Source organism: Bufo bufo, chromosome 10, assembly GCF_905171765.1.
Source record: "Bufo bufo chromosome 10, aBufBuf1.1, whole genome shotgun sequence".
NCBI classification, from domain to species: domain Eukaryota; kingdom Metazoa; phylum Chordata; class Amphibia; order Anura; family Bufonidae; genus Bufo; species Bufo bufo.
The window spans coordinates 20,871,932-20,895,584 of NC_053398.1; the positions used below are offsets into that span (position 1 = coordinate 20,871,932).

At 47.5% G+C, this 23,653-nt stretch overlaps 1 protein-coding gene across 3 annotated transcripts in view; it reads right to left on the reverse strand.

The window, feature by feature from the left end:
• Positions 1 to 491: 491 nt before the first annotated feature.
• AMBRA1 (autophagy and beclin 1 regulator 1) overlaps positions 492 to 23,653 on the reverse strand; it is an 86,799-nt gene continuing 63,637 nt past the window's right edge. For 2 of the 3 annotated variants that reach the window (XM_040409161.1, XM_040409160.1), the window contains exons 15-19: positions 15,104 to 15,243; positions 8,345 to 8,434; positions 6,303 to 6,493; positions 4,667 to 4,777; positions 492 to 2,711 (exon numbers count right to left, since the gene is read on the reverse strand). In XM_040409161.1, the coding sequence (XP_040265095.1) occupies positions 2,356 to 2,711; positions 4,667 to 4,777; positions 6,303 to 6,493; positions 8,345 to 8,434; positions 15,104 to 15,243 (888 nt within the window). In that variant the 3' untranslated portion in view covers positions 492 to 2,355. Of the gene's footprint in view, positions 2,753 to 4,666; positions 4,778 to 6,302; positions 6,494 to 8,344; positions 8,435 to 15,103; positions 15,244 to 23,653 lie in introns of all 3 variants that reach the window. The other variant, XM_040409162.1, reaches the window with a different exon arrangement.

Here is a 23,653-nt window from a genome sequence, read left to right on the forward strand (position 1 = left end):
AAGATCCGATGCGCCTTATGATATAACGAGACTTGTTTTAGGAGAGTCTGGCTTTATGGAAACTGGCAGAAGGGATCGTGTTATCTTGTAAACCTTCTGCCAAATGAAAAGCAGATAGTTGTTGTGACGAGGGTTGCAGCTGCCTGTATGTCGCCCTAATTCTGCCAGATGTCTCAGTGGAGACCAATTACCGAGACTCAACGGGCCAGCAAACAAGCCGGCATCTTGTGGGCCAAAGATGATGGGAATAGCTTCGTCAGAAGGCTGAGGCTGGAACAAGAAGCCAATTAAAACAAGGCGTCCGGTCACGTAGCGGCGGAAGGGTGACAACTGACGAGTGACTGGTGAACCGGGGCGCAATACCCACAATCTATACTTAACTTCTTCGACGCTGGTTTCAATCACACTGCAATGCAAAACTGGTGTCCCCTTCTTCACCTTACAATCCCCCCCCAAAAAATAAATAAAATCCAAACAAAGTTCTGTTGGTGTCACAGGGTTTACTGGCGCAATGCTCTGCAGATTCAACAATTGTTACATGAAAGTCATGCCCTAAAGGTCACAATGGGTTATCGGAATGATGCTTTTGCACAGCACCTCAAAAAAAAAAAAATAAAAAAAAAATATTATAATAATTCAGAAAAAAAAAGTGTTACACAGAAGAGCAAACCTACCAACCAAGCGTTACAGACTACCGGAGTGGCGAGGCTCTGTAATTCATACCATGTTACAGCCGGGCGCTGGAGTGATGCTCTGCATTAATAGAAGGGACCGGTGTCAACGAGCTACTGAAGCCGCGTTCGCCAGTCCTCACTGCTATGGAATACGAGATTAATGATACAACAGGCTCTACCATGGTTTACTAGTCATGAAGCTATGATGTTGGGGCAGGAGTACTGAAAAATAAAGCCGTGGGAGAACGGTTGGCTGTAGAGTATGGGCACTGATCGGCAGGGCTGTAGCTGCCTCCACTGGAGGTGGGGATCACAACCGAGTAAACTACCCTGATATGTGCCTTTATTTTTTTGGGTGGGGCGTAGCACAGGCTGCATTAAAAAGAAAAAAAAGGGGTGGGGGGTGGATGACCAACAGCGGCTTTCGTCATCTTAATGCAATAAACTCAGGTGTTTGCTTTAAGATTTCTCATGCAAGAGCTTTTATATGAAACCCAGCCCCTTCTGTAACATTCACGTTTAATACTGTCGACATCTATTTGCAGCTCAAGAGATACACGTGCCTGTCAAGAGTATGCTAATGGGTTCAAGCGCTCGCCCAGGTGCCCGATACGTGGGGTGGGGGGGGGGGGGGGGCGACGGCATGGCAGCTGCTGCCATATCGGGTGAGTGAACTCAAAGAGCTGCGCTACTGGCCTTTGGCAAAGAGGATGTGGGCTGCCAAAATTAAAAACAAGGTGTGGGGTGGGGGACGTGGGCACACTTCATCCAATATAATCAGACACACATCGCAGACTGATAGGATACAAGAGAGGGGAAGGGAGCTGGTGTGGACCTGCACGGATACTCAGGTCCCAGGTTGCAGAAGAAGAAGAAAAAAAAAAGTGGATCTGAGAAGTCTAACTGCAGCAAAGTTGTGGACCTATTTGGCAACCCATAAAAATCAGCTTAGTGAAAGGGGCCGATTACGGGGGGGGGGGCTTGTGACCGCGGCAAGAGAATGACTTGAATGTCTTTACTGGAAGCCTCGGTGAACGTGATGGAGCAGTCGGATAAGTCAGCTGATCATAGAAAGAACGGCGTGACCCATAGGCCTCGCTGCATCAAATGAGGTGCAGCGCACCCAGACACACATGCCTGGGTGGAGGAGAGGCTGCTTACAGCCTTCCCTGTAGTGCATGCATCCCTCCTTGAACTTCAGTCAAAGCAAGGAGGGCAGTAACAGTCTCATAGCAGCTCCTCGCAGGTGACAGGGGGAGAGATTAGTGCCAAGTCCCCTGCCATGATCAATAAACCTTTGGAAAAAAAAAAAAAAATAGGAACTTTATGGATTCTAACCCTTTCTGAAATTAATCTTCAAGGGAGCAAAAAGGGAAGAGTACAAGATTGGCGCCCTTCCTAAAGGGGCGTTAGAGGGGTTGTCTGCTCTCTGCAAGACAAAAAATAATAAAAATAAAATACTGGGGAGGAGAAGGGGCAGTGTGAGAAAGGCCAGCTGCAATTTCATACTTCTCATCCTAAGCTTTGCACCCCCCCTCCACTCGCTGGAGGGTCAGGTCTCAAATAGGATTCCTCTCCAAGTCTATAGCACCATAGTCCACAGCTTGAGAGTCCCCACAGTCAGCAAGTTGTGGGGATCAGTCTGTCCTTACAGCAGTACCAGGTTGGCATCGCCACGTCTCTACCTCTCCACGCCCGGAAGGATGTCGCTGCTCGGAGGCTGCAAGCCAAGGTCTTCAGCGTTGTTGTTGTTTGTCAGCAGGGGCCGACTTGGCTGTTGGGGAGACAGACGCCGTTCCAGCTCTGCTACAGTTTCTCTAGAAGTGGAGGGTTGTGGGGAGCGCGGGGTTGGGGTGCGGGAAGCAGGGTTGGTGGAGGTTTGTGAGCTACGGTGGATTCGGTGGCTCACGATGATATTATTGCCGAAACCTCCCATGGATGCCATAGTGGTGCTCTGCTCCCTCTGGACCACAGCAGTCATCCCTCCTTCTGCCATAAGTCGCTGGATTCTGCTCAGAGCGTCCTCCTGACCCTCTCCTGTCGGACATGAAGGGGCACAGTGTGAGGGAAGAGAAGGGCTGCAGCACAACAGAGAGAGAAGCATAAAAAGGGCCGGTATAAGAGGTTATATTCTGAAGACAAGATGTAACAGGTTTGGGGAAATGACTCGTCAATTATTACTAAAATGTAAGAGGATTTCATTTTACAGTGCATATTAAAGCGGAGCTGTCAGCTAAAAACGCTGCCACCGATCCGCTTTAAAGGGCATCTGTCAGCAGTTTTGTACCTATGACACCGGCTGACCTGTTACATGTGCGCTTGGCAGCTGAAGGCCTCTGTGTTGGTCCCATGTTCATATGTGCCCGCATTGATGAGAAAACTTTATTATGTTTTATTTTATGCAAATGAGCCTCTAGGAGCAACGGGGGCGTTGCCATTACACCTAGAGGCTCCGCTCCCTCTCCAGTTTGATTGATAGTGCCAGGCAGTGTAAACATCATCACACCTGCCTGGCTCTGTCAATCAAAGAAAAGAGGACGCGGCAGTTGCAGAAAGAGCAGAGCCTCTAGGTGTAATGACAACGCCCCCGTTGCTCCTAGAGGCTCATTTGCATATATTAAAACATCATTATTTCTCAGCAATGCGGGCACATAGGAACATGGGACCAACACAGACGCCTTCAGCTGCCAAGCGCACATGTAACAGGTCAGCCAGTGTCATAGGGACAAAACTGCTGACAGCTGCCCTTTAAAGGGGTTGTCCAGGCTTTTACTCTTGATGACCTATCCTCAGGATAAGTCATCAATATCAGAATGGCGGGGGTCCGACACCCAGACCCCCCCGTCGATTAGCTGTATGGGCACAGGGCATGTGCCACCTTCCCTTCTCTCTTCCTGTTCACCACCGGTGAGCAGGAAAAAAGAGAAGAGAGACGGCACCTGCACAATGATATTGATGACCTATCCCAAGGATAAAAGCCCGTAGAACCCCTTTAAGAACGCAAGTCCTGGCCCCATCACGGGTCCAATGGCCTGAACTAGTAGTACAAAATGATGCTGTCCGTTCCGGTCATCAGACCACCCAATAGGCGGGCGCCTGTGGCCGCATTACGGATGTCTGAATGAGGCCTACCTGTATATCTTTAAGTGGTCAGTTCAGCCACTTCTCTGGGAAAGCTGGGTGACATTTAAAATGGCTGCAAAAGGGAGTGTTCAACCTCCTTTCCAAGACTCCTGGCAGGCAATTCTGCCTATATACACACACACTCACGTCGCTACTGCAGACTCTCAGAAAGCTGTGCGACATCCCTCATATGACATGTCCAGTGTAACCCAACTTTCCCAGAATTAGATTTAAAAAAAAGAAGCTGAATACAATTTTTAAAGGGGGCTGCCATCATTTCTGTCATGTCTGTTTTAGCAAATATTTGCATTCCCCATAGAACAATCCTGAGGCAGTCGTTTCTCAGAACTCTATGTCAACAACTGTGTTATTCCTCCTGGAAATGTATGAATCAATGAATCATTCCCACTGCCAGTGGTTGTTTCACACAGTCTTAAGGTTGCCAAATGCATTAAACTATTGTCAAGTGAACCCCCGGCGGGACTGGCCAACAACATAACGTGTATGATGATGACGGGGGTGGGGGAAGAGATGGATCGGGTGCACTGAATTTCAGCGCCAAATCCTTTTGTTCTCTCTGGCGATAAGCTGTCGCTAGAGATGTCTGGCAGCGCTCCCTATTGAAAACCACAAAAATGTTTGGGCGAACGGAGCGTGTATGAGGGAGTGAGAAGGGATAGCTGTCGCCCAAGCAAGCGTTCGGCCAACAGCTATTGAAGGTCTATGGGCACCTTTACCCTTTCAGCTCTGACTGGACCATATCGTACTGTGATAACCAAGCTACACATCAAGAAACTAGAGTTATTGGTGATTACTCTTTATTTGGGGAGGAGGGTGGGGTGGCTTGTCTTAAAGCTATCCAATCGCACCTGAGCCGGACCCGTCGGCAGACTCCAGATTTCCGTCTTCAGATTCTGCTGCAGGTGTCGCGCCCTCAGAAGTGCTGCTGGACTGCGCGGCTTGCTCATTACTGGAGCCGGCTGCAAAGGAGAGAAGGAAAATAAGAATGGCGGAAAAGCTGCACTCGGATCATATGCATTTATCAAACCGGATTTGTGGAGTAGTGGTCAGTAAGTGCTCTCTCTATACCCACGGACGGCCATGTCAACACATATGATATTCTGAGAATGGCAACAGATCAGAGAAGAAAGTATATGGAACCAAATGCGAGAGGTCATCTCGAAACAGAAATATTGATGGGGGTCCAACTTGTGCCACACCTGCCAATCTGCTGTTCCCAAACTGTAAGTCCATTGGTCAAGTGAATGGGACTGCGTTGCAATACCAAGCACAGCCACTACACAATAGATGGCGCTGTGCCTGGTATACTATATCAAGAGGCTGCTGTGCTTATCCAAGCACCTCGGCCCCTTCAAACAGCTGATCGGCGGGGGTGCCGGGAGTCAGACCCCCTACAGATCTGATATTGACGACCTAGCCTGAGGATAGGTCATGAATATTTCAGTCCTCAACAAAGAATACAGATGTTGGGTTTTCTGCTATTTTCTTCACCTTCTTCAAGACCTCTGCTTGCCATCAATGAATGGGGACATTCAGAAGCTTAAAACTGGTACTGACCTAATACTTCTCACAACTGAATTCTTCCCAATCCAGGCAATCCTCTGTGAGCCAAGGTTGATGGATTTTCTCTAGTTTGATACAATGTATCTGTCGGACTTCTGCTCACAGAGAATTGTCCAGACTGGATAGAACTGTAGCAAACCTTCAGCTGTGAGACATATTAGTTTAGTGTATGGGTTTTCAGTCTCTGCCGTCAATGAACAGGAACGTTCTCTACATCCTTGGATGAAATTTTAATTGAAACCCACCCCCCCATCCAAGGATAAGTCAGGGTTGGTAAATATGAGGGGTTATAAGGTTGTCTCATCTCGACATATGGATGCCCAACCAGAAAGGCCCCTCAATGGTGGATCCAGCCATGTCCATCATGGTCAGATATTCCTTTGAAGGACTGTCATGTAATACTGTATGTGCCACACAAGGAGAATCTATGGGTGAACAACCCTCGCCACAGCCTTAGCACGTGGGTGTCACAGAGGACCTAAGAGACAGACCGGAGGGTAAGGCCCCTCAGTGGTGGACCCAGCCATGTCTATCATAGTCATACCTTCATCTGAATGGCTGGTGTGTAATACTGTATGTACCACCCAGGGAAAACGTATGGGTGAACAACCCAAACCACTTGCCACAGCCTTAGCATGTGGGTGTCACAGAGGATTTAAGAGCCCGATCGGAAGGTAAGGCCCCTCAATGGTGGACCTATCATGGTCAGACACTCCTTTGAATGACTGGCGTGTAATACTGTACGTGCCACACAAGGAGAATGTATGGGCAAACGACAGCCGCTGGTCACCGGGTTTTCTAGGAGCCAGACCCATGGTAATAAGGGAGGGGGGGGGCTGGCTCTTTCCAGAGAAGGGTTTGTCGTCATGTGGCATCGCTGGTGGGTATTGTGTCTCTGGCTTTCAGGAACCATGATCTCACCTTCAGCGTTTGGTACAGCGGGCCGGGTCTCTGGCACCTCTCTTTCAGTCTGCGTCTCTGCATTCTGTAGCTGTGGGGCAGGGGTCTGCGTGCCCTGTGACGTCACAGAGGTGCTCGGATTTCGGGGCTGGAGACCAATGGCGTTCATTAGACCCATTTCTCGGTCTGATCTCCAGGAGGCACGACTGGTCCTGAGAAATGAACACAAAATGCAACTCATAAAAGGGGTCATTCCCATGACTCCTTTTCATACAAAAAGTCCTGGCAGAAATACAAAATAATAACGCGAGGTGTTTCTAGCATAAAAACACCCATTTTATAATTTTGGGCTTCCATGGCCTACCCCTTGGTACAGCTGCTAATCTATGCTGCTCTGGGCTGAATCAGTCTCCTTCCCCCACCTGGCATCTTACAATATAGTCCCTTCTTGCCATCCCTAGCTGTACTACCATGCTACTGCCTAGGCTCTGCTTCTTTCCTGACAAGCAGGGCAGAAAGCCACTTTAATAGGCAGTCCCTCAGTGACCAGAGGATCGCTATACAGAGGCCTAGCTGTGGGGAGAGTGGCTGAGGATGCGTGTCATTAGGTGGACGTGCACACTGTGGGGAGAGTGGCTGAGGATGCGTGTCATTAGGTGGACGTACACACTGTGGGGAGAGTGGCTGAGGATGCGTGTCATTAGGTGGACGTACACACTGTGGGGAGAGTGGCTGAGGATGCGTGTCATTAGGTGGACGTACACACTGTGGGGAGAGTGGCTGAGGATGCGTGTCATTAGGGGGACGTACACACTGTGGGGAGAGTGGCTAAGGATGCGTGTCATTAGGTGGACGTACACACTGTGGGGAGAGTGGCTGAGGATGCGTGTCATTAGGTGGACGTACACACTGTGGGGAGAGTGGCTGAGGATGCGTGTCATTAGGTGGACGTACACACTGTGGGGAGAGTGGCTGAGGATGCGTGTCATTAGGTGGACGTACACACTGTGGGGAGAGTGGCTGAGGATGCGTGTCATTAGGTGGACGTACACACTGTGGGGCGAGTGGCTGAGGATGCGTGTCATTAGGTGGACGTACACACTGTGGGGAGAGTGGCTGAGGATGCGTGTCATTAGGTGGACGTACACACTGTGGGGAGAGTGGCTGAGGATGCGTGTCATTAGGTGGACGTACACACTGTGGGGAGAGTGGCTGAGGATGCGTGTCATTAGGTGGACGTACACACTGTGGGGAGAGTGGCTGAGGATGCGTGTCATTAGGTGGACGTACACACTGTGGGGAGAGTGGCTGAGGATGCGTGTCATTAGGTGGACGTACACACTGTGGGGAGAGTGGCTGAGGATGCGTGTCATTAGGTGGACGTACACACTGTGGGGAGAGTGGCTGAGGATGCGTGTCATTAGGTGGACGTACACACTGTGGGGAGAGTGGCTGAGGATGCGTGTCATTAGGTGGACGTACACACTGTGGGGCGAGTGGCTGAGGATGCGTGTCATTAGGTGGACGTACACACTGTGGGGAGAGTGGCTGAGGATGCGTGTCATTAGGTGGACGTACACACTGTGGGGAGAGTGGCTGAGGATGCGTGTCATTAGGTGGACGTACACACTGTGGGGAGAGTGGCTGAGGATGCGTGTCATTAGGTGGACGTACACACTGTGGGGAGAGTGGCTGAGGATGCATGTCATTAGGTGGACGTACACACTGCTATACACTTTGAACACCAGGTGGCGCCAAACTATGTAAGCAAAATGTTGAACTTGTCATTGGGTCATTAGTTAATACTAATTAAATAGCGAATATGCTTTATTTGTACGATCTATACAATGAATATAAATGGTGGGACACAACTTTAGATGTCATTGTCCCAGTGGACCACAAATGAAAACAGAAGCAGCTCTGCAAATATTTATGTGTCTCGTCTTCTATCTACAGCTCCCATGCCGTTCTGTCTCCACAGTCTTCTTAATTAAGAGACATTTGCTTTAATTTCCATTTTCTGCGCGAGACGACATCCAAGTCCTCACATGGGATCCTCTTACCCAGGTCTCTCAGTGGTTCGAGTAGTGTTATGCTGCAGAATAGCTTCATTCATTTGCTCCCAAAACTGGTCACATACATTGTCGAACGCCCTGAAGACATACAACAGCAAAGTATTTTAGTGATTGCAAAGAAAAGTACAAAAAGTGCAACTGTAAAAGCAAAGAATTTTTTTTTATTTTTTTTAAAATAAATATATATAGCTAAAAAAGTATAAGCAAGACACAATTCTATGGACCAGGCTATCTTGTACCACAAGACCTATGAAAACCATGCAGGCACAATTTGCAGGCCCAAAGGGGCTGCACTACTGAAATTCTGATATTACCCATTCTGTCAGGGGAGAGACCTTGTATGGATCCAAATTCCCAAACAGGCCGAGGTCCCCACATAAGGAGATGCAGCATGGTACGTGGTAAGTGGATAATGGTCTATTTTGCAATTTGGATCCATACGAGATAGGAGACCCAGCATTGAACAGAAGAGGACACATCCTCAGTAGTGCAGCCTCAGTCTAAGGGCCTGTAATTTCAATTTATCATATCTCTACATAGCGTTACTCATCTTTTTTATGTACAATAAAGGATCTTCATTTTTTTGCTGGGTCAACTTTAACTGCTCGATGATCATCCATATTAACTGGGGAACGAACAGAACACTTAGGCTAGTTTCACACCAGCGGATCCACCGGATGTGGACGGAATGTCTGTTGGGGTCTGACGGACATCACATCCACATCCGGCTGGCAAGCGGAGAACCCACTGGACGGTGCGGTTTGTGTCGGACCGCTCCTTTGCTTGTCTGCCGGATTGTAGCTAGCCTTACTTGGTGACCTCCCTTTCATCTTTTTAAGTGCAGATAAACGGATTTCCGGGCTCCTCTTCTGCCATCAAAGATGGTCTCACAACTTCTCAGACCACCCAATGCACACGGTTATTTGGCAGTCCAAGAAACTTCCTGTTGACCTCGGATTGGCCAGCTGTGCTTATTCGATGGCAGAAGAGAAGCCTGGAATCAGTGGATCTGCATCTGAAAAATGAGAAAAGGAGGTCACCATCTAAGCGTTCTGGTCACCGCTCAGCTAATTTGTATTTCCCTTTAAAGCCTGCACCAGAGGGTTGCTGTCCAAGAAGACATCAGGCGAGACTGCTGAGGACCCTGGAGTGAGGACAGAAGTAGTCATCAGAAGAAGAAAAGAGGTCCCGCTGGTCACATGACGAACAAGCCCTAGCACAGCCCTAATGGGAATAGTCACTAAAACGTGGCAGATGTACCCTGCATTTAGTGTAAAAAAAAAAAAATCTATAAAAAATATTAAAAAAGGACCCAATGGTCTTTTTTCAACTTTATATAAAAATAAAAGTAGGGAGAAAAAAAAATAATGTTAAAATCACTGAATTAAAAAACAAAAAAAAAAAAACCATCCCCAATATTCTAAAAAAAAAAAAAAAAAAGCGAAATGAAAAGATGACAAAACAAAAACACACAAAAACATCGAGTCAATGTACAGGTCATAAAGCTCCTCATGGCAAGGAACACAGGACTGGTAGACATCTCTACAGTCATGAGGCTGAAATAATAGGATGTACACAACGTTCACCATTGCTCTGCATAACAACACTTGGCATGAACACCTTTTAGGGCATTTTTTTTTTGCATGTTACTTATTTTGGGCTAAAATAATCATTTTTTTCAACTGGTCTTTAATTAACTATATTCAACATTTCTAATTCTACAGCTTTCACCTTCAGAATATCTGTAGACCATCTTGCTTTTTACTTTATACTGCTGACGGCTCTATCTGTAGCACTTACCTCTGAACTCCTGACAGCTCATAAACACTCATTTAAAGGGCTTAGACTGCGTTCACATCTCAGTTTCTGAGATCCAGTGTAAATGCTGTTGCATGCAAGTTCTTTTATTTTTATTTTTATCACCGCCAGACCTCACTGCAGTCAATGCGGATCTGGCGGGGAAGTAGAGGATCCGGCAGGCTGCTCAGTGCCAGAATAGCCTGCCGGATCGCAGAACGGAGATGTGTATAAAGCCTTATCCAGATTTTTTTTTTCATGCCCCCATGCATAAGTATAATAATGCTAGTACAGATGATGAGTCTCAGAGCTGCGCTCCCCAGTCTTAATAGGTTGCGGGCACTCCTGAGATCACGTGCCGAATCCTAGCCCGGCTACATTCCACAATGTACGTGGATCAGGCAGCCTTAGGCGTGGTGAGCAGTCAGCGGCTAAAGCTACCCGACTGCACATGCAGGATCAGGAGTTGATTTAGACCAGGGACCGCAGCTCTGACCTAGTAAGGAAACGCTCATCATCATCTCTACTAGCGTTATTATCCTTATCAACGGGGGTATGATTAAAAAAAAAAAAAATACAAAAATCCGGATAACCCATATTCTCATATTCAGAGATAAGGGCTACAGATCGAGCTGTTAGATCAGCTCCCTGACGGATTCTCTGTAAAAGAGAAAGCAAAATAGTCTGCAGACACGATGGAAGTGAAGGCTGTAGAACAAAAACTGCAGAAAATTTTCAATAAAAAGACCAATTTATAAAAAATTGTTTAGCCCAAAATGAGTAAAATGCAATGAGGAGTCCATAGCCTTTAAAATCACATGCAAAAAAAGCCTGATGCACGGCGTCCTCGGCGCACATGCTCAGCACGTCGCTGCAGTCTCTCCACAAGGGTGCCTTGTAGCGTCTGATCATGGCATTTCCGTATCGGTCTGAACCAAGCGTGTTCCCCCGCAGGTTGCTAAGCAATGGCCCCCGATGCCAAACAGACTTGTGATTAAAGAGTAAGATTTTTGGCAAGCCTTCGTCTTCCACATCTGATCGAGTTACAATTACGCATCGAATCCCGGCTGACTTTCATTTAGCACAATTAAGCATATACTCAAAGTCAAAGTACTCTGCCACGTCTGTTTAAAGGGATAGTAACCCTAGAAATGAATACAGGGAAAACATTACTTGGCTGTCCGCAAGCGTCTTCAAGAAATCTGGTCCTTCCATTTTGAGGGAGTGACCAGCCCGGGCGTTGCCGCTGTCCCACAATGGATACTCATCCCCTACCCATAGGAATGTCTGATCGATGGGAGCCCCACCATCCATCAGAACAGGGGTCCAAAGCCCAACATCCCACCAGGAGAAGTATGAATGCGCCTTGCTGCTCCATACAATGTCAGCCACAGTGCGGCTCTCCTCCCCAATGTGGTTGTACAGTGATAAAGAAACGGGATGGGAGACCCCTTTATACTGACTGGTGGAGGTCCCTGACATTCATCAGACATTTGCCACCTATCCAGTGGATAGATGATACAAGTCCTTCAAGGGACGACCCTCTTTAAGATATAAAGGGTGGCTTAGTTTACTAGGTTTCCATAGTGGACATGCCAAAAGGAGGAAGGTTCCTGCGGCAGCAAGCTGCCTCCCAGCCCGACACAATGTCCGATTGGACAAAATGTATGGTTTCACACGTACCAGTAGAGCTTGAAGTAGGACATGCAATAGGTTTCTTGTAGACATGAGTTAAAGAGGTTTTCTGGGATTATCAAATTGATGATCTATCCTCAGGATAGGTCATCAATGAGATTGGCGGGGGTCTGACTCCCAGGACCCCTGTCGATCAGCTACATGAAGAGGCCGTAGGCAGCGTTGAGCGATGCAGCCTCTCCCCAGGCCACGTGATGCCACATTCATCAGTCACGTGGCCTAGGCGCAGCTCAGACCTATTTAAGTGAATGGTCTTGGGCTGTAATACCAAGTATAGCCGCTATACAATGTACGGCGCTGTCCAGTCTCCTCAAACAGCTGATCGGCTGGGGTCCCGGAAATGGGACCCCCGCCGATCTCATGATGATGATCTATCCTGAGAATACGTCATCAATAGGACAAACCCTTATGACCACTAATGAGAATAGGAGAGGCAGACCGTGCGGCTGGTATAAGAGACTGTTTCTCCTCCTCTTAGCGCAATCCCTACTTATTAGATAAGTCCCTTCACATTAAGTAGATCGCAAAATGTCCTGTTGCTGGGATCTCCAGCGATCCACTGTAAGTTGTGGGGGATGTAAGTGTTCAATTTCCCTGCAGCGCCACCACAGGGGAAATGAAGTATTACACAGTGGTAACCTAGATCAATGCAATGTATGTGTAATGCAGGACAGACCGTTCTCTATAACTGCTCTCCACTTTGAACACCTTGAACTAAGGACCCCCTTCTATTAACTCCGAACTCCCTAAGAGGGTGTAAGAAGATGTGTTTTTCGAAAGTGGACAACCCCTTTAAGCTACCAAGTGTCGAGCAGGATCTCTCTCTCTAGAGATGAATGGCCTCATCAGCACAAAAGGGGCGTGAAATTGAGCTGAGGGTCATAAAAAGGGCATGGAGGGGGATTGGACGCTCGACCCTTGTGTCTTGGGTGGCAAAGTCAGGCACCACAACAGGGTGGTCATTGCAGTAGGGACTGGCTGTCCCCAGTGATCACCGTCAGTGTAACGTGTCCCTGTTCCAATGCATTCTTTCCGCCACATTACATTTTGGTTTCCTGTGACTGACTTCTGAGGAAGCCACATGGGAGAACACGAGAAGGTATCTGAAAGCTTCTTGTTAATCAGGGATATTGATCAAGGAGATCAATAACCACAGGAAGCGATAAGCTAATGGTGCGCAAATGATGAAACCTGATTTAGAAGAAATCACACAAACTACATAATATTAAACTGACATACGCGGCTCATTAGCGGCCAGGCCTCGGCGGGTCTCCTGGGAGAGTCTGTGCTGATGCCCCTGGAGAGGCAGTCAATATCTGTGCTCAATGCACTGACAGAAGGGAGCAGCAAGAGATTGTCGGGATCTCCCCGCCTGAGGGCGGCAGACAACAACCGCCATTTACAGCGCTGTCTCTTTTTTTTTTTTATCGCATAAAATTATTTAATTTATTTGATTTATTTTAATAAACAAGTGGATGGTTTCTGGATGTAATCTTCTGAAGTCGCTCCATGTATTCTATTTCTTGTCCCAACTCTTAAAGGGAACCTGTCACCGGGAATTTGTGTATAGAGCTGAGGACATGGGTTGCTAGATGGGCGCTAGCACATCCGCAATCGCCAGTCCCCATAGCTCTGTGTGCTTTTAATATGGAAAAAAACTATTTGATACATATGCAAATTAACCTGAGATGAGTCCTGTAGGTGAGAGGAGTCAGGGACAGGACTCATCTCAGGTTAATTTGCATATGTATCAAATCAGGGTTTTTTACACAATAAAAGCACACAGAGCTATGGGGACTGGGTATTGGGGATGTGCTAGCGGCCATCTAGAAACCCGTGTCCTCAGCTCTGTACCCTAAATCCCGGTGACAGGTTCCCTTTAAGGGTGTATTAGACTGCCAGATCATCTGGCAGTGTAATACTACCTCCAAATGCGCGACGAACGAGCAAACGCTTGTTCATCGGGCAATTGTGGTTTTTAAGCATGCTTAAAAAAAAAAAAAAAAAAAAAAAAAAAAAAATCACAATGGTGCCGGTGGCAGATCGCGCTGTGTAATAGCGTGATGCCTGGGGACGAGTGATAGCATAGAGATTGCTCTTCTCCATGCCACGGAGGACATCGGTTCATGTAATAGCCGCAGTGTCCTCCGCTAGCTATCTGACGATTGCCAGGAGGGAACCCTACCCTCCCGACAATCATCTGCCTCATCGGGATGTCTAATACACCCTTTAAGCTTCCTCTTTGCTTGGACTTTCAGCACGGCAGACAGTCTCTCTTAACTCTCCTAGTCAGACCATCACTGCGGCCAGAGAAAGCCCCCCTGTAGGGACTCAATTAGGGCCTCACATATTACAATGATCAATGCAATAGTTTTCTGTGGACATCTTTATCTAGGCCTATCAAAAGTACAATAGAGCAGTCATACTGTCGTCCCAATTCTACACTTAGTATTATCATGAAGATTACATTTCAGATAATGTCTTATGCGTCACAGCTGAGACTTGCTGAGAGCAGCTCCATTGGCAAGACAAACTCCAGAAGCCATTCTGGATAGAAGACCAGATCTTGGCAATGGAGACATAAGGAAAATGACATACAGCAAATCTGCCGTCAGTTTTTCCCTTAAAGGGGTATTCTCACCTTAGATATTGATAGCATATTAAACACTTGATAGATGCAGGCCCCACCTATGGAGCTAGTACCTGTCTACAAAAAATGCTCCTCTATTCAGGAGATAGATGCAGACTCCACCTCTGGGACCTGCACCTATCAGACACTTAGGTTATATCTCGTGGAAAGGTCTTTAACGGCCAAAATGCAAATGCCCCCTTAAGTGCCTTCTGTCCCATATTTCAATTAATGCTCAAAAAATTATTTTAAAAAATCAATGTGTGTCTGGGGGCATCAGAATCAACAAAATCCGGTCAAAACCATCTTCCATCTCAAACCATCTTCTGATCAATGATCTCGGACCAGCGCCGATTTACAGAATGTAAGGTTTCTATAGCCAGCTTGAACCCCTTTGGCACTACTGAGAGATTGCTGTTAACAGAAATCAAACATCCTCAACTTATCAACCCATGATTTGAAAGCGCCTTAGTCGGTAATGCCCGATTTCTGGTAACAGCAATCTCTGGGTGGTGCCAAAGGGGGTGGAATAGCTTTACAGAGGACCCGCATTGTGGTTGAATCGAGATCTTTTGTGAACATAAAATCAGAAAACCATGTCTTGAGTCTACGGGTCAGATACTTACTCTGGTCGACAGATCACCAGATCCCCCTTGTTGGTACCGTAAGCTAATCCCAGGCCAGGCTCAGGCAGCCAACGAGCTGAATTAATGCTGACATGTCTCCTCTGGTCCGTAGGCATGGGATACAGCACATTGAAGACACGCTAGAGGAAAGAGCAAAATAAATATGGTCAGTACAATATGTAGAGGGTTTTCTCTTTCGCCGGAGGGCTGATCTTGGGATTAGGGCACTTTCACACTAGCGTTAGGGATATCCGGCAGGCAGTTCCGTTGCCGGAACTGCCTGCCGGATCCGGAAAACCGTGTGCAAACGGATACCATTTGTTTCCGGATCTGGATGCGGATCCGTCTGACAAATGCATTGAAATAACGGACATGAACAATCCACTGATTTTAATTTTTAACGAGGTTGTGTCATCTCATACATTGGGGACATATCACTAGAATGTGCCACCAATGCCGGATAGGTGCGAGTCCAACCTCTGGGACCCGCATAAATCTCTAAAATGGAGCACGCAAAGAGGAGAGTGGACTGTGCATGTGCGGCCGCCCTCCATTCATTTCCATGGGGCAGCCGAAAATAGACGAGTTGGCTATTAGAAGTAAACGGAGAGGCGTCGGCACTTGCGCAGTGTGTTTCCCATTAATTTCTATAGGGCTTCCGAAAACGGCCGAGCACACCGCTCTGGTATTTTTGGCACACCCTTGAAATTAAGGGAGGGTGGTGCGCTCTCCTTCTCTTTGCGGGCTCCGTTTTAGAGATGGGTGTGGGTCCCACATCTATCAGACACTGGGGACATATCCTAGTGATATACCTCCAATATGTGAGAAGGACCAACCTCTTTAACCACTTAACAGTTCTGCCCAAGCACAGCCCGGGCAGCAGGGGGAGGGGGCTGCTTTAGGTGCTCATATCTCCGGACTGGTAGCAGCCAGAGATATGGGCCTGGTCTTGTTTGAAACCTGGCAGTCCAGGCATTCATACATAGCATTATCTCAACTTCAGCAAGACATATCACAGTTAGAAATCAAGTCGGGAATAAACCCTGTAAAATCTGCATTTACTTTGACTTTTAGCTGCATTCACTGCCACCCCGATTTCTAACAGCAATATCTTAGGATGTAGTGAAGATAATGCTGTGATTCTGGTATTGTTTGAAAGCTCGAAATGTCAGCTTTCAAACAAAACATATCTTTACCTGCTGCCAATCCAGAGATATGAGCCAGCTAAAGCAGCCCTCCCCCTGCTGCCTGAACAGAACTGCATTGTGTAATTCTTTATTTCTCCTGCGGTGGCGCTTGCTGGGGAAATGCTGCCAGGTTCACCAGAGATGGCAGCTGATCGCTGGGGGTCCCAGGAGCGTGAACAGTTTATCGTCGGGGAACCTTGTAAGGCTATGCTCACATGGAGTATTTTGGGCGAGGAAAAAAAACCTGATGCAGAATCCATGCAGTGTTTTTTTTCATGCGCTTTTGGCGAGGATTTTCATTCCTGGCCATTTTCAATAGAACTTTGGATGCGGAATCCAGGTCAAGAATGGACAGGACAAAAAATGGCGCTGTATGGATTAACAAGCAGATTCCTCATTGAAAGCGTTAGGGAAGTTCTGCAAGAGTTTTGGGTGAGGATTTTTTTGTGTGCAGAATCTGCACCATAATCCTCCGTGTTAACCTCGCTTAACAGACAGACTGTACAATGATGAAAACGCTCAAGTTTTCTTCACTGCAGTTACTGGGTGACATCTAATATGGAGGCCGCTTCATCTACTGGACAAACGGACGCTACGCTAATCTGACTATGCATCAATTCACTGACAGATATTTAACCGGACAAATCTTCAGAAGTGCCAGAAACACTGGTCAGCAGCTCTGATCATGGCCATTTTGGTGGTCAGCCAGTTTTCCCAACGCCAGGTCATTTTTGCGACTGGAGATAAGATGACAGAACCATATTTACTGGTGTTAGATGGAAACGCCCTTCAAACACCATATTTCATTACACGAACAGGTTTCATGTGCACGGGCTAAAGACGGATCTGACAATCTCTGTAGGAGCAGCGAGTGGAGAGTTACATGGCGATCCTGCGGCCACAGAAAACCCCATCTGCCAGGCGTCAGTCCTCCAGCTTTATCTGTCCTAAGATGCAGAGACTGTAGGCAAGGTGGCAATGACAGATAAGCCATTAAGGCATCACAGAGATGAATTAATAGCGGCAACAGGATCCATAGTATGTGCCTTACTATCACAGTACGTCAATAAACGGCTTAAAACCAAGTGACAGCGTTACTCCTGCGCAAATCCAATATCACAACAAACCCACCAGCACCTCCCAGGCCCAGAGAAGGACCTGCCCAATTAATGAAATAAGTCAGGAGAGGGGACAGCTCCTCTTTATAGGTCTGTTTTAGTAACTACTTGCATTCCCCATGTAATAACATTTCTGGAGCATCTATTCTTATGACTCTATGCCGTGACATTCCTTTATTATTCCTGCTAGAAGTTAAAGGGAACCTGTCACCGGGATTTTGGGTATAGAGCTGAGGACATGGGTTGCTAGATGGCCGCTAGCACATCCGCAATATCCAGCCCCCATAGCTCTGTGTGCTTTGATTGTGTAAAAAAAACAGATTTTATACATATGCAAATTAACATAAGTCATATTTTACTTGTGTGACCAGAGAAGAGTCATATTTTCAAGCTCTGACTCATCTCAGGTTAATTTGCATATGTATCAAATCGGTTTTTATACACAATAAAAGCACACAGAGCTATAGGGACTGGGTATTGCGAATGTGAAAGCGGCCATCTAGCAACCCATGTCCTCAGCAATATACCCAAAAGCCTGGTGACAGGTTCCCTTTAAGAATGAATGACTAGAGGTTTGCAATGAAGGTCCAGATGGGTGTTACCAGTTGGGGGGGGGGGGGTGTCTGACACTGGCAGCACTAACCCCAACTGGTAACACCCATCTGGACTTTTATTGAAAATAATTCATAAATTCTAGCAGGAATATTAGAGGGATGGCACAATAGAGTCATAAGAATAGATGCTCTAGAATTGTTATTACATGGGGGATGAAAGCAGTTACTAAACAGATATCAGCTCCTCTTTAAATGGACATGAAACAAGACCTATAACGATGCAGCATTTTCTGCATATTGTGAAACAAACAGGATATCCTGCAGAGAACAGGGGTTAAAGGAGTTCTCTGGGGTCAGGCCTGAACCCGGATAGAAGCTGTTCTTTATTTTTATTTTTTTACTATATAAGATTGAACCATTTCCTTGCCCCGTTGTCCTGTTGGGTTACTGACATACTGGGCTTCACATCACTATGCTAGGCGGAGACTTCTGCCTAGCAGTGAGCCCGGTGACGTCACAGGTACCTATGGGTGGTCTATAGCGCTACCGGGGGCTGGTTTAGAGGCAAAGTAGCATAGTTCCCGCCTCCAGCGCTATACACCAGTGACGTCACCAGGCTCACTGCTAGGCAGAAGTCTCCGCCTAGCATAGTGATGTGAAGCCCGGTACGTCACCGGCAGTTAACCAACAGACCTTGCGCACAAGGAGGAGCATCGGAGCAAGAAAATGCTCCAATCATATACAGTAACAGAATAAAGAACCGCTTATATCCGGGTTCAGCCCTGAACCCAGAGAACCCCTTTAACCTTTTCTAGTTCTCTTCCATTTTCCCCTTGGGAGGCGCCTGCTGCAAACAGCTGTCTTACAACCAGACGCAGGACGGCACGGAGGAGCAAGGGGGACACGGCTGAGCTCCAGGGACATAGAGAAGATTGATTTATTAGCTGAAATACGACAAAGCTACATGCACACGAACGTTGTTTGTTTCAGTGTCCGTTGCGTTTTTCTTTTTGCGGATAGGATGTGAACCCATTCATTTCAATGGGTCCGCAAAATATGCAGACAGCACACCGTGTGCTGTCCGCATCAGTATGTCCGTTCCGTAGCCCCGCAAAAAAAAAAAAAAGAACATGTCCTATTCTTGTCCGTTTTAGGCATTGTTACAATGGATCAGCAAAAAAATAAAAATAAAATAAATGGATGGCATACGGATGTCATCCTTTTTTTTTGCGGATCCACAAAACACATACGGTCGTGTGCATGTAGCCTAAATACGATCAAAGGAAAGAAAGATTTTGGGGGAAGTGGTGGAAGTTACCAGTGGGTGACAAACTGTCCAATGCTGAGGGTATGGGCACACGATGTGGATCGACCGCACGAAACCAAACCGAACCGAACCTACCCACGGTGGCCATTGGTTGCAGTGAGTGGGAGCAGTATGTCCGTACCCTGACAAGGGGAGTGGTAACACCAAGTTTTCAATTTATTCATCCATTTTTAGGAGGAGTGACAGAGGAACAACACAACACAGAATTGTTTTTTTTGTTTTGTTTTTTTTTAAACTAAAGCAGAAATGTCAGGAGAAGTGATGGGTCCTCGTTAAAAGTTGAAAAATATAACCTGCTTCAGACTATGTTGTCGCTGGGGGCAGTTTGTCACATTTGATGAAAAGATGAGCAGGAAACGGATCGCTATTTCAGCTGTCAGAATCATGGATCACATACGCCGTAAGACATATGCGGCACAGCATCATGGCGCAGATAGTCACCCTATACACGGCAAGCACTACGGAGTTAGTGGGATACTGCAAGTAATCGGGCGCCCCTCCCCCCCCCATCATATACAGGCGACTCCGAGGTCCGCTCCCTAAGCTCCAGTTCCATGTGGATAATTTCCCCTCTCTGTCATTACAAGCTGCAGACCTCTGGCGTGTAACCTGCATGCTTCTCGTGTAGATGAGCTCCCCAGAGACCACTCAGACTCGTGTTACCAATGACGGCTCGCTCGTACAACACTACTGCCGAGGTCGCATGTGTCATCGTTACCGGGGAAGCAGCTTTTAAATCGCATGACATGGTTTTACAGAAAATTAACAGAAAATCGGAACTTGAGAAGAGATAATCAGCGGTGACGGCCTGTGCAATTAATCCTTCTCCGCGTTCTCTCCGCCCCACAACACGCACACAATCTGCCTGCTGCTAGCCCAGGCGTGCTCCTGGCCTGCAGCATCCCCTCAATTCCAGACCAATCTTCTATCTGTGCCCTGCAGCGCCCATAGCTATTCTAGGCGACTAACCAAACCGCACCTAAAATTCCCTCTAATGCTGCACAGTTAGCATACTTCCAAAATCAGGAAGTCAAAAAGCCCTTCAATTATTCCTGACGACCACGACTGGCTGAACAGATGCTTAAAGAGGACCCGTCCCCGCTCCTGACATGCCTGTTTATTAGCTTCATGCATTCCCCATGTAATAATTCTGGAGCCTCTATTCTTATGGCTCTATGTTGTGCCGTTCCTTTATTATTTCTACTAGAAGTTATGAATTAATTGCTAGAAGTCTGCAGTAAGGGTACAGAGGGGTGTAACCAGTTGGGGGGGTGTGTCCCTGCACAGACTGACTCTATCCAATCAGTGCTGCCATTGTCAGTCTGTGCAGGTACACCCCCCCCCCAACTTGTCACCACCCCTCTGTACCCTTACTGCAGACTGCTAGCAATTCATTCACAACTTCTAGTCTGTTACCTTGTAGCTCCAGCTCCGTCCTATGTACAATGGACGGAGCCATGTATAATGCCTTCCGCTGAACAATGGAGCTAAGTAGTTCCAGCGCCAACCTCCAGCACTGGAGCTACTCTGATGAAGCTGATCGTCCGGAGTGTGGGGTGTCAGACCGGGTATTGACGGCCTATTCTCACAAGCAGGATTACAATGACAGGTAACACCTTTATATAGATAAGACAGGATCCACCATTCACAATAGGTGATGCCACTGCTTATCAGCTCCCTCCTGGCCTCTAACATGCCCACAACACTCTCCCAGAAAAGCTCATGGATTCATCTCCAAACTAAGGGGGTCATTCATTAATCTGAAATCCGCCTAAATTATGAGTATTTCAGGCGCAGATGGCGGTGCAATGGTTAGTGGCAAAGCTAACTGTGACTTCGCCCCGTTCACGCCAGGTCTAAAAAAGTGGGCGGGGCAGGGGGCGGGCCAGCAGTCCCGTATCTTTCATCATTTTTAGGAGAGGCCTGCCCCTCTTCATAACTCCAGCGGATCCACCGCCAGCGCAGGGGCTAGTAAGACCGGCGTTTTAATAAATGTGCCCCTAAGTCCCCATGGTACATACAGCTGCCGTAAAGCATCTCTCTGCTGTTAACTGCAGTTAAGACAAGATGGCCGGACACAAGAAGAAAATCATGGGAATTTTTAGATTATTGGATGTGGGATTTCCCGCTATGTGAAGAATCTCTCCCAGGTGTTGGCCTTATGGTCCCAGATCTAACCTGCGACAGATCATCAGTGGGGATGGGGATACTTTGTACAGACAATAATCCTACCTATCGTCCTGCCGCCCAGGTCCTGGTCATATTTGTCTGATCAGCTCCCGCCATGCACTGAAAATAATCTGCAATGTTCAGCAGAAAACGGGACGGGAGCAGAAGACGACGAGAGCTGGAGGATTTAATGAGGATTTTGTAATTCAGGACTAAATGCCAATATGCAAATAAATCCTGGATGAAGTCTGCGAAGGAGGATGCAGGGACCACATGAAACCGCATTTGCAAAGGCAGAAAAAGCAATGCAGAACCAAAACAGAGCCCACATCCCAAAAACTCTGGGGGTGTAAGTGTAGGTTATCCATGCATTTTACATACTGAACAAACACCCCCCCCCCCAACAGTCATTACATTAAGACCATCTGCTTACTTTCGTGCCTACAAAACAGCCCAGACCCATTGTGGCATGGCCTCCTCAAGACCTCTGAAGGTTGTCCAGTCATATCTGCCACCAAGAAGACATTACCAGCAGATCCTTTAGGTTTTGTACGTTTTGCAGTGGAGTCTCCATGGATCGGACTGGTTTTCCCGACACATCCCACAAATGCTCATCGGATTGAGATCTGGGGAATTTGGAGGCCAAGTCAACACCCTGATCTCTTTATCATGTTCCTCAAACCATCCCTGAACATTCTTGGCTGTGTGGCTGGAGTATTATCCTGCTGAAAGAAGCCACTGCCATTAGAAAAATACCGGTGTCGTGAAGGGGAAGGGGGGGTTTAGGTAAGGGGTAGGCGTCCCATCCACATGATGTCAGGACCCAAGGTTTCCCATCAGACCATCACACTGACTCTTCCACCGGCTGTTCTCCATCCCACAGTGCATCCTGGTGTCATCTCCTCCCCAGGTAAGTGACGCGCACGCACCCGGCCGCCCATATGGTGTAAGAGAATATGTGATTCATCAGACGACGCCTTCTGCCATTGCTCCATGGTCCAGTTCACACGGCCACTAGAGGTGTTTTCAGCATGGGACTCAAACTGGTCTACAGCTACAAAGCCTCAGACACCAAGCTGCGATGCCTTGTGTGTTTGACACCTCTTCATCATAGCCAGCAGGAACGAGCTCAGCCATTTGTGTGATGGGACCAGACAGGCTAGCCATTACTCCCCATTAGCATCAATGAACCATGGACTCTTCCCTCAGACAGAGTATGGTAGGTACAAACCACTGCCTCCTGTGACCCCCTCCCCAGGACCCGCCATTACGACGATGCTCTGATCCAGTCATCTAGACGTCACAATTTGGTCCTTGACCGAGTCACTGAGATCCTTCTGCTTCCAACACAACAAAATCTTATGGGCGATTGATATATGCAACTATAAAAATTTCAGGAGGAAGGGATAGCACATGAGAGAGAGAGACCCACATGGGGCGGATTATGGGTGGTTCACCACACATTGGAAGCCTCACATTAAAGGGGTTGTCTGGTTTCAAGACGAAACCACAAGACAAAGGGGATCTGCCTCTGTTTTCCTGGCGGAGGTCCGCTGCAGCCAACCACTGGCCTCTTTAGTGCACCACTGAGGCCAGGCACTGGCTGCAGAGGGCTCGCGTTGTCAACATGACGTCATTGCTGCAACTGGGAAAGCAAAGCCTTGCCAGGAGAACCGGAGAAGAGGCGCAGGTGAGGAATCATATATTCCCCAGAGTTGTCCGGCTTCCTCTTGAATGTGGACAACACCTTTAAAGGGCATCTGTCAGCAGTTTTGTACCTATGACACTGGCTGAGCTGTTACATGTGTGCTTGGCAGCTGAAGGCATCTGTGTTGGTCCCATGTTCCTATGTGCCCGCATTGCTGAGAAAAATGATGTTTTATTATATTCAAATGAGCCTCTCGGAGCAAAGGGGGCGTTACCATTACACCTAGAGGATCCGCTCTCTCTGCAGGTGTGATGACGTTTACACTGCCTGGCCCTGTCAAGGTGTACAACACAATTACACATCAGTAGTGGTCAGTTTGCTTGGCGAGTGGTCTGATCCCCAGCTATCTGATAATGACGCCCGGTCCTTCTGCACGGCATCAGTATATGCAACCGCAATACGTCACATAGCCTATCAGGAAGGACATCCTAAATCCCAAATTAATGTGTAACGCCCATAATTATATAACGTCTCATTTTAGTGCATT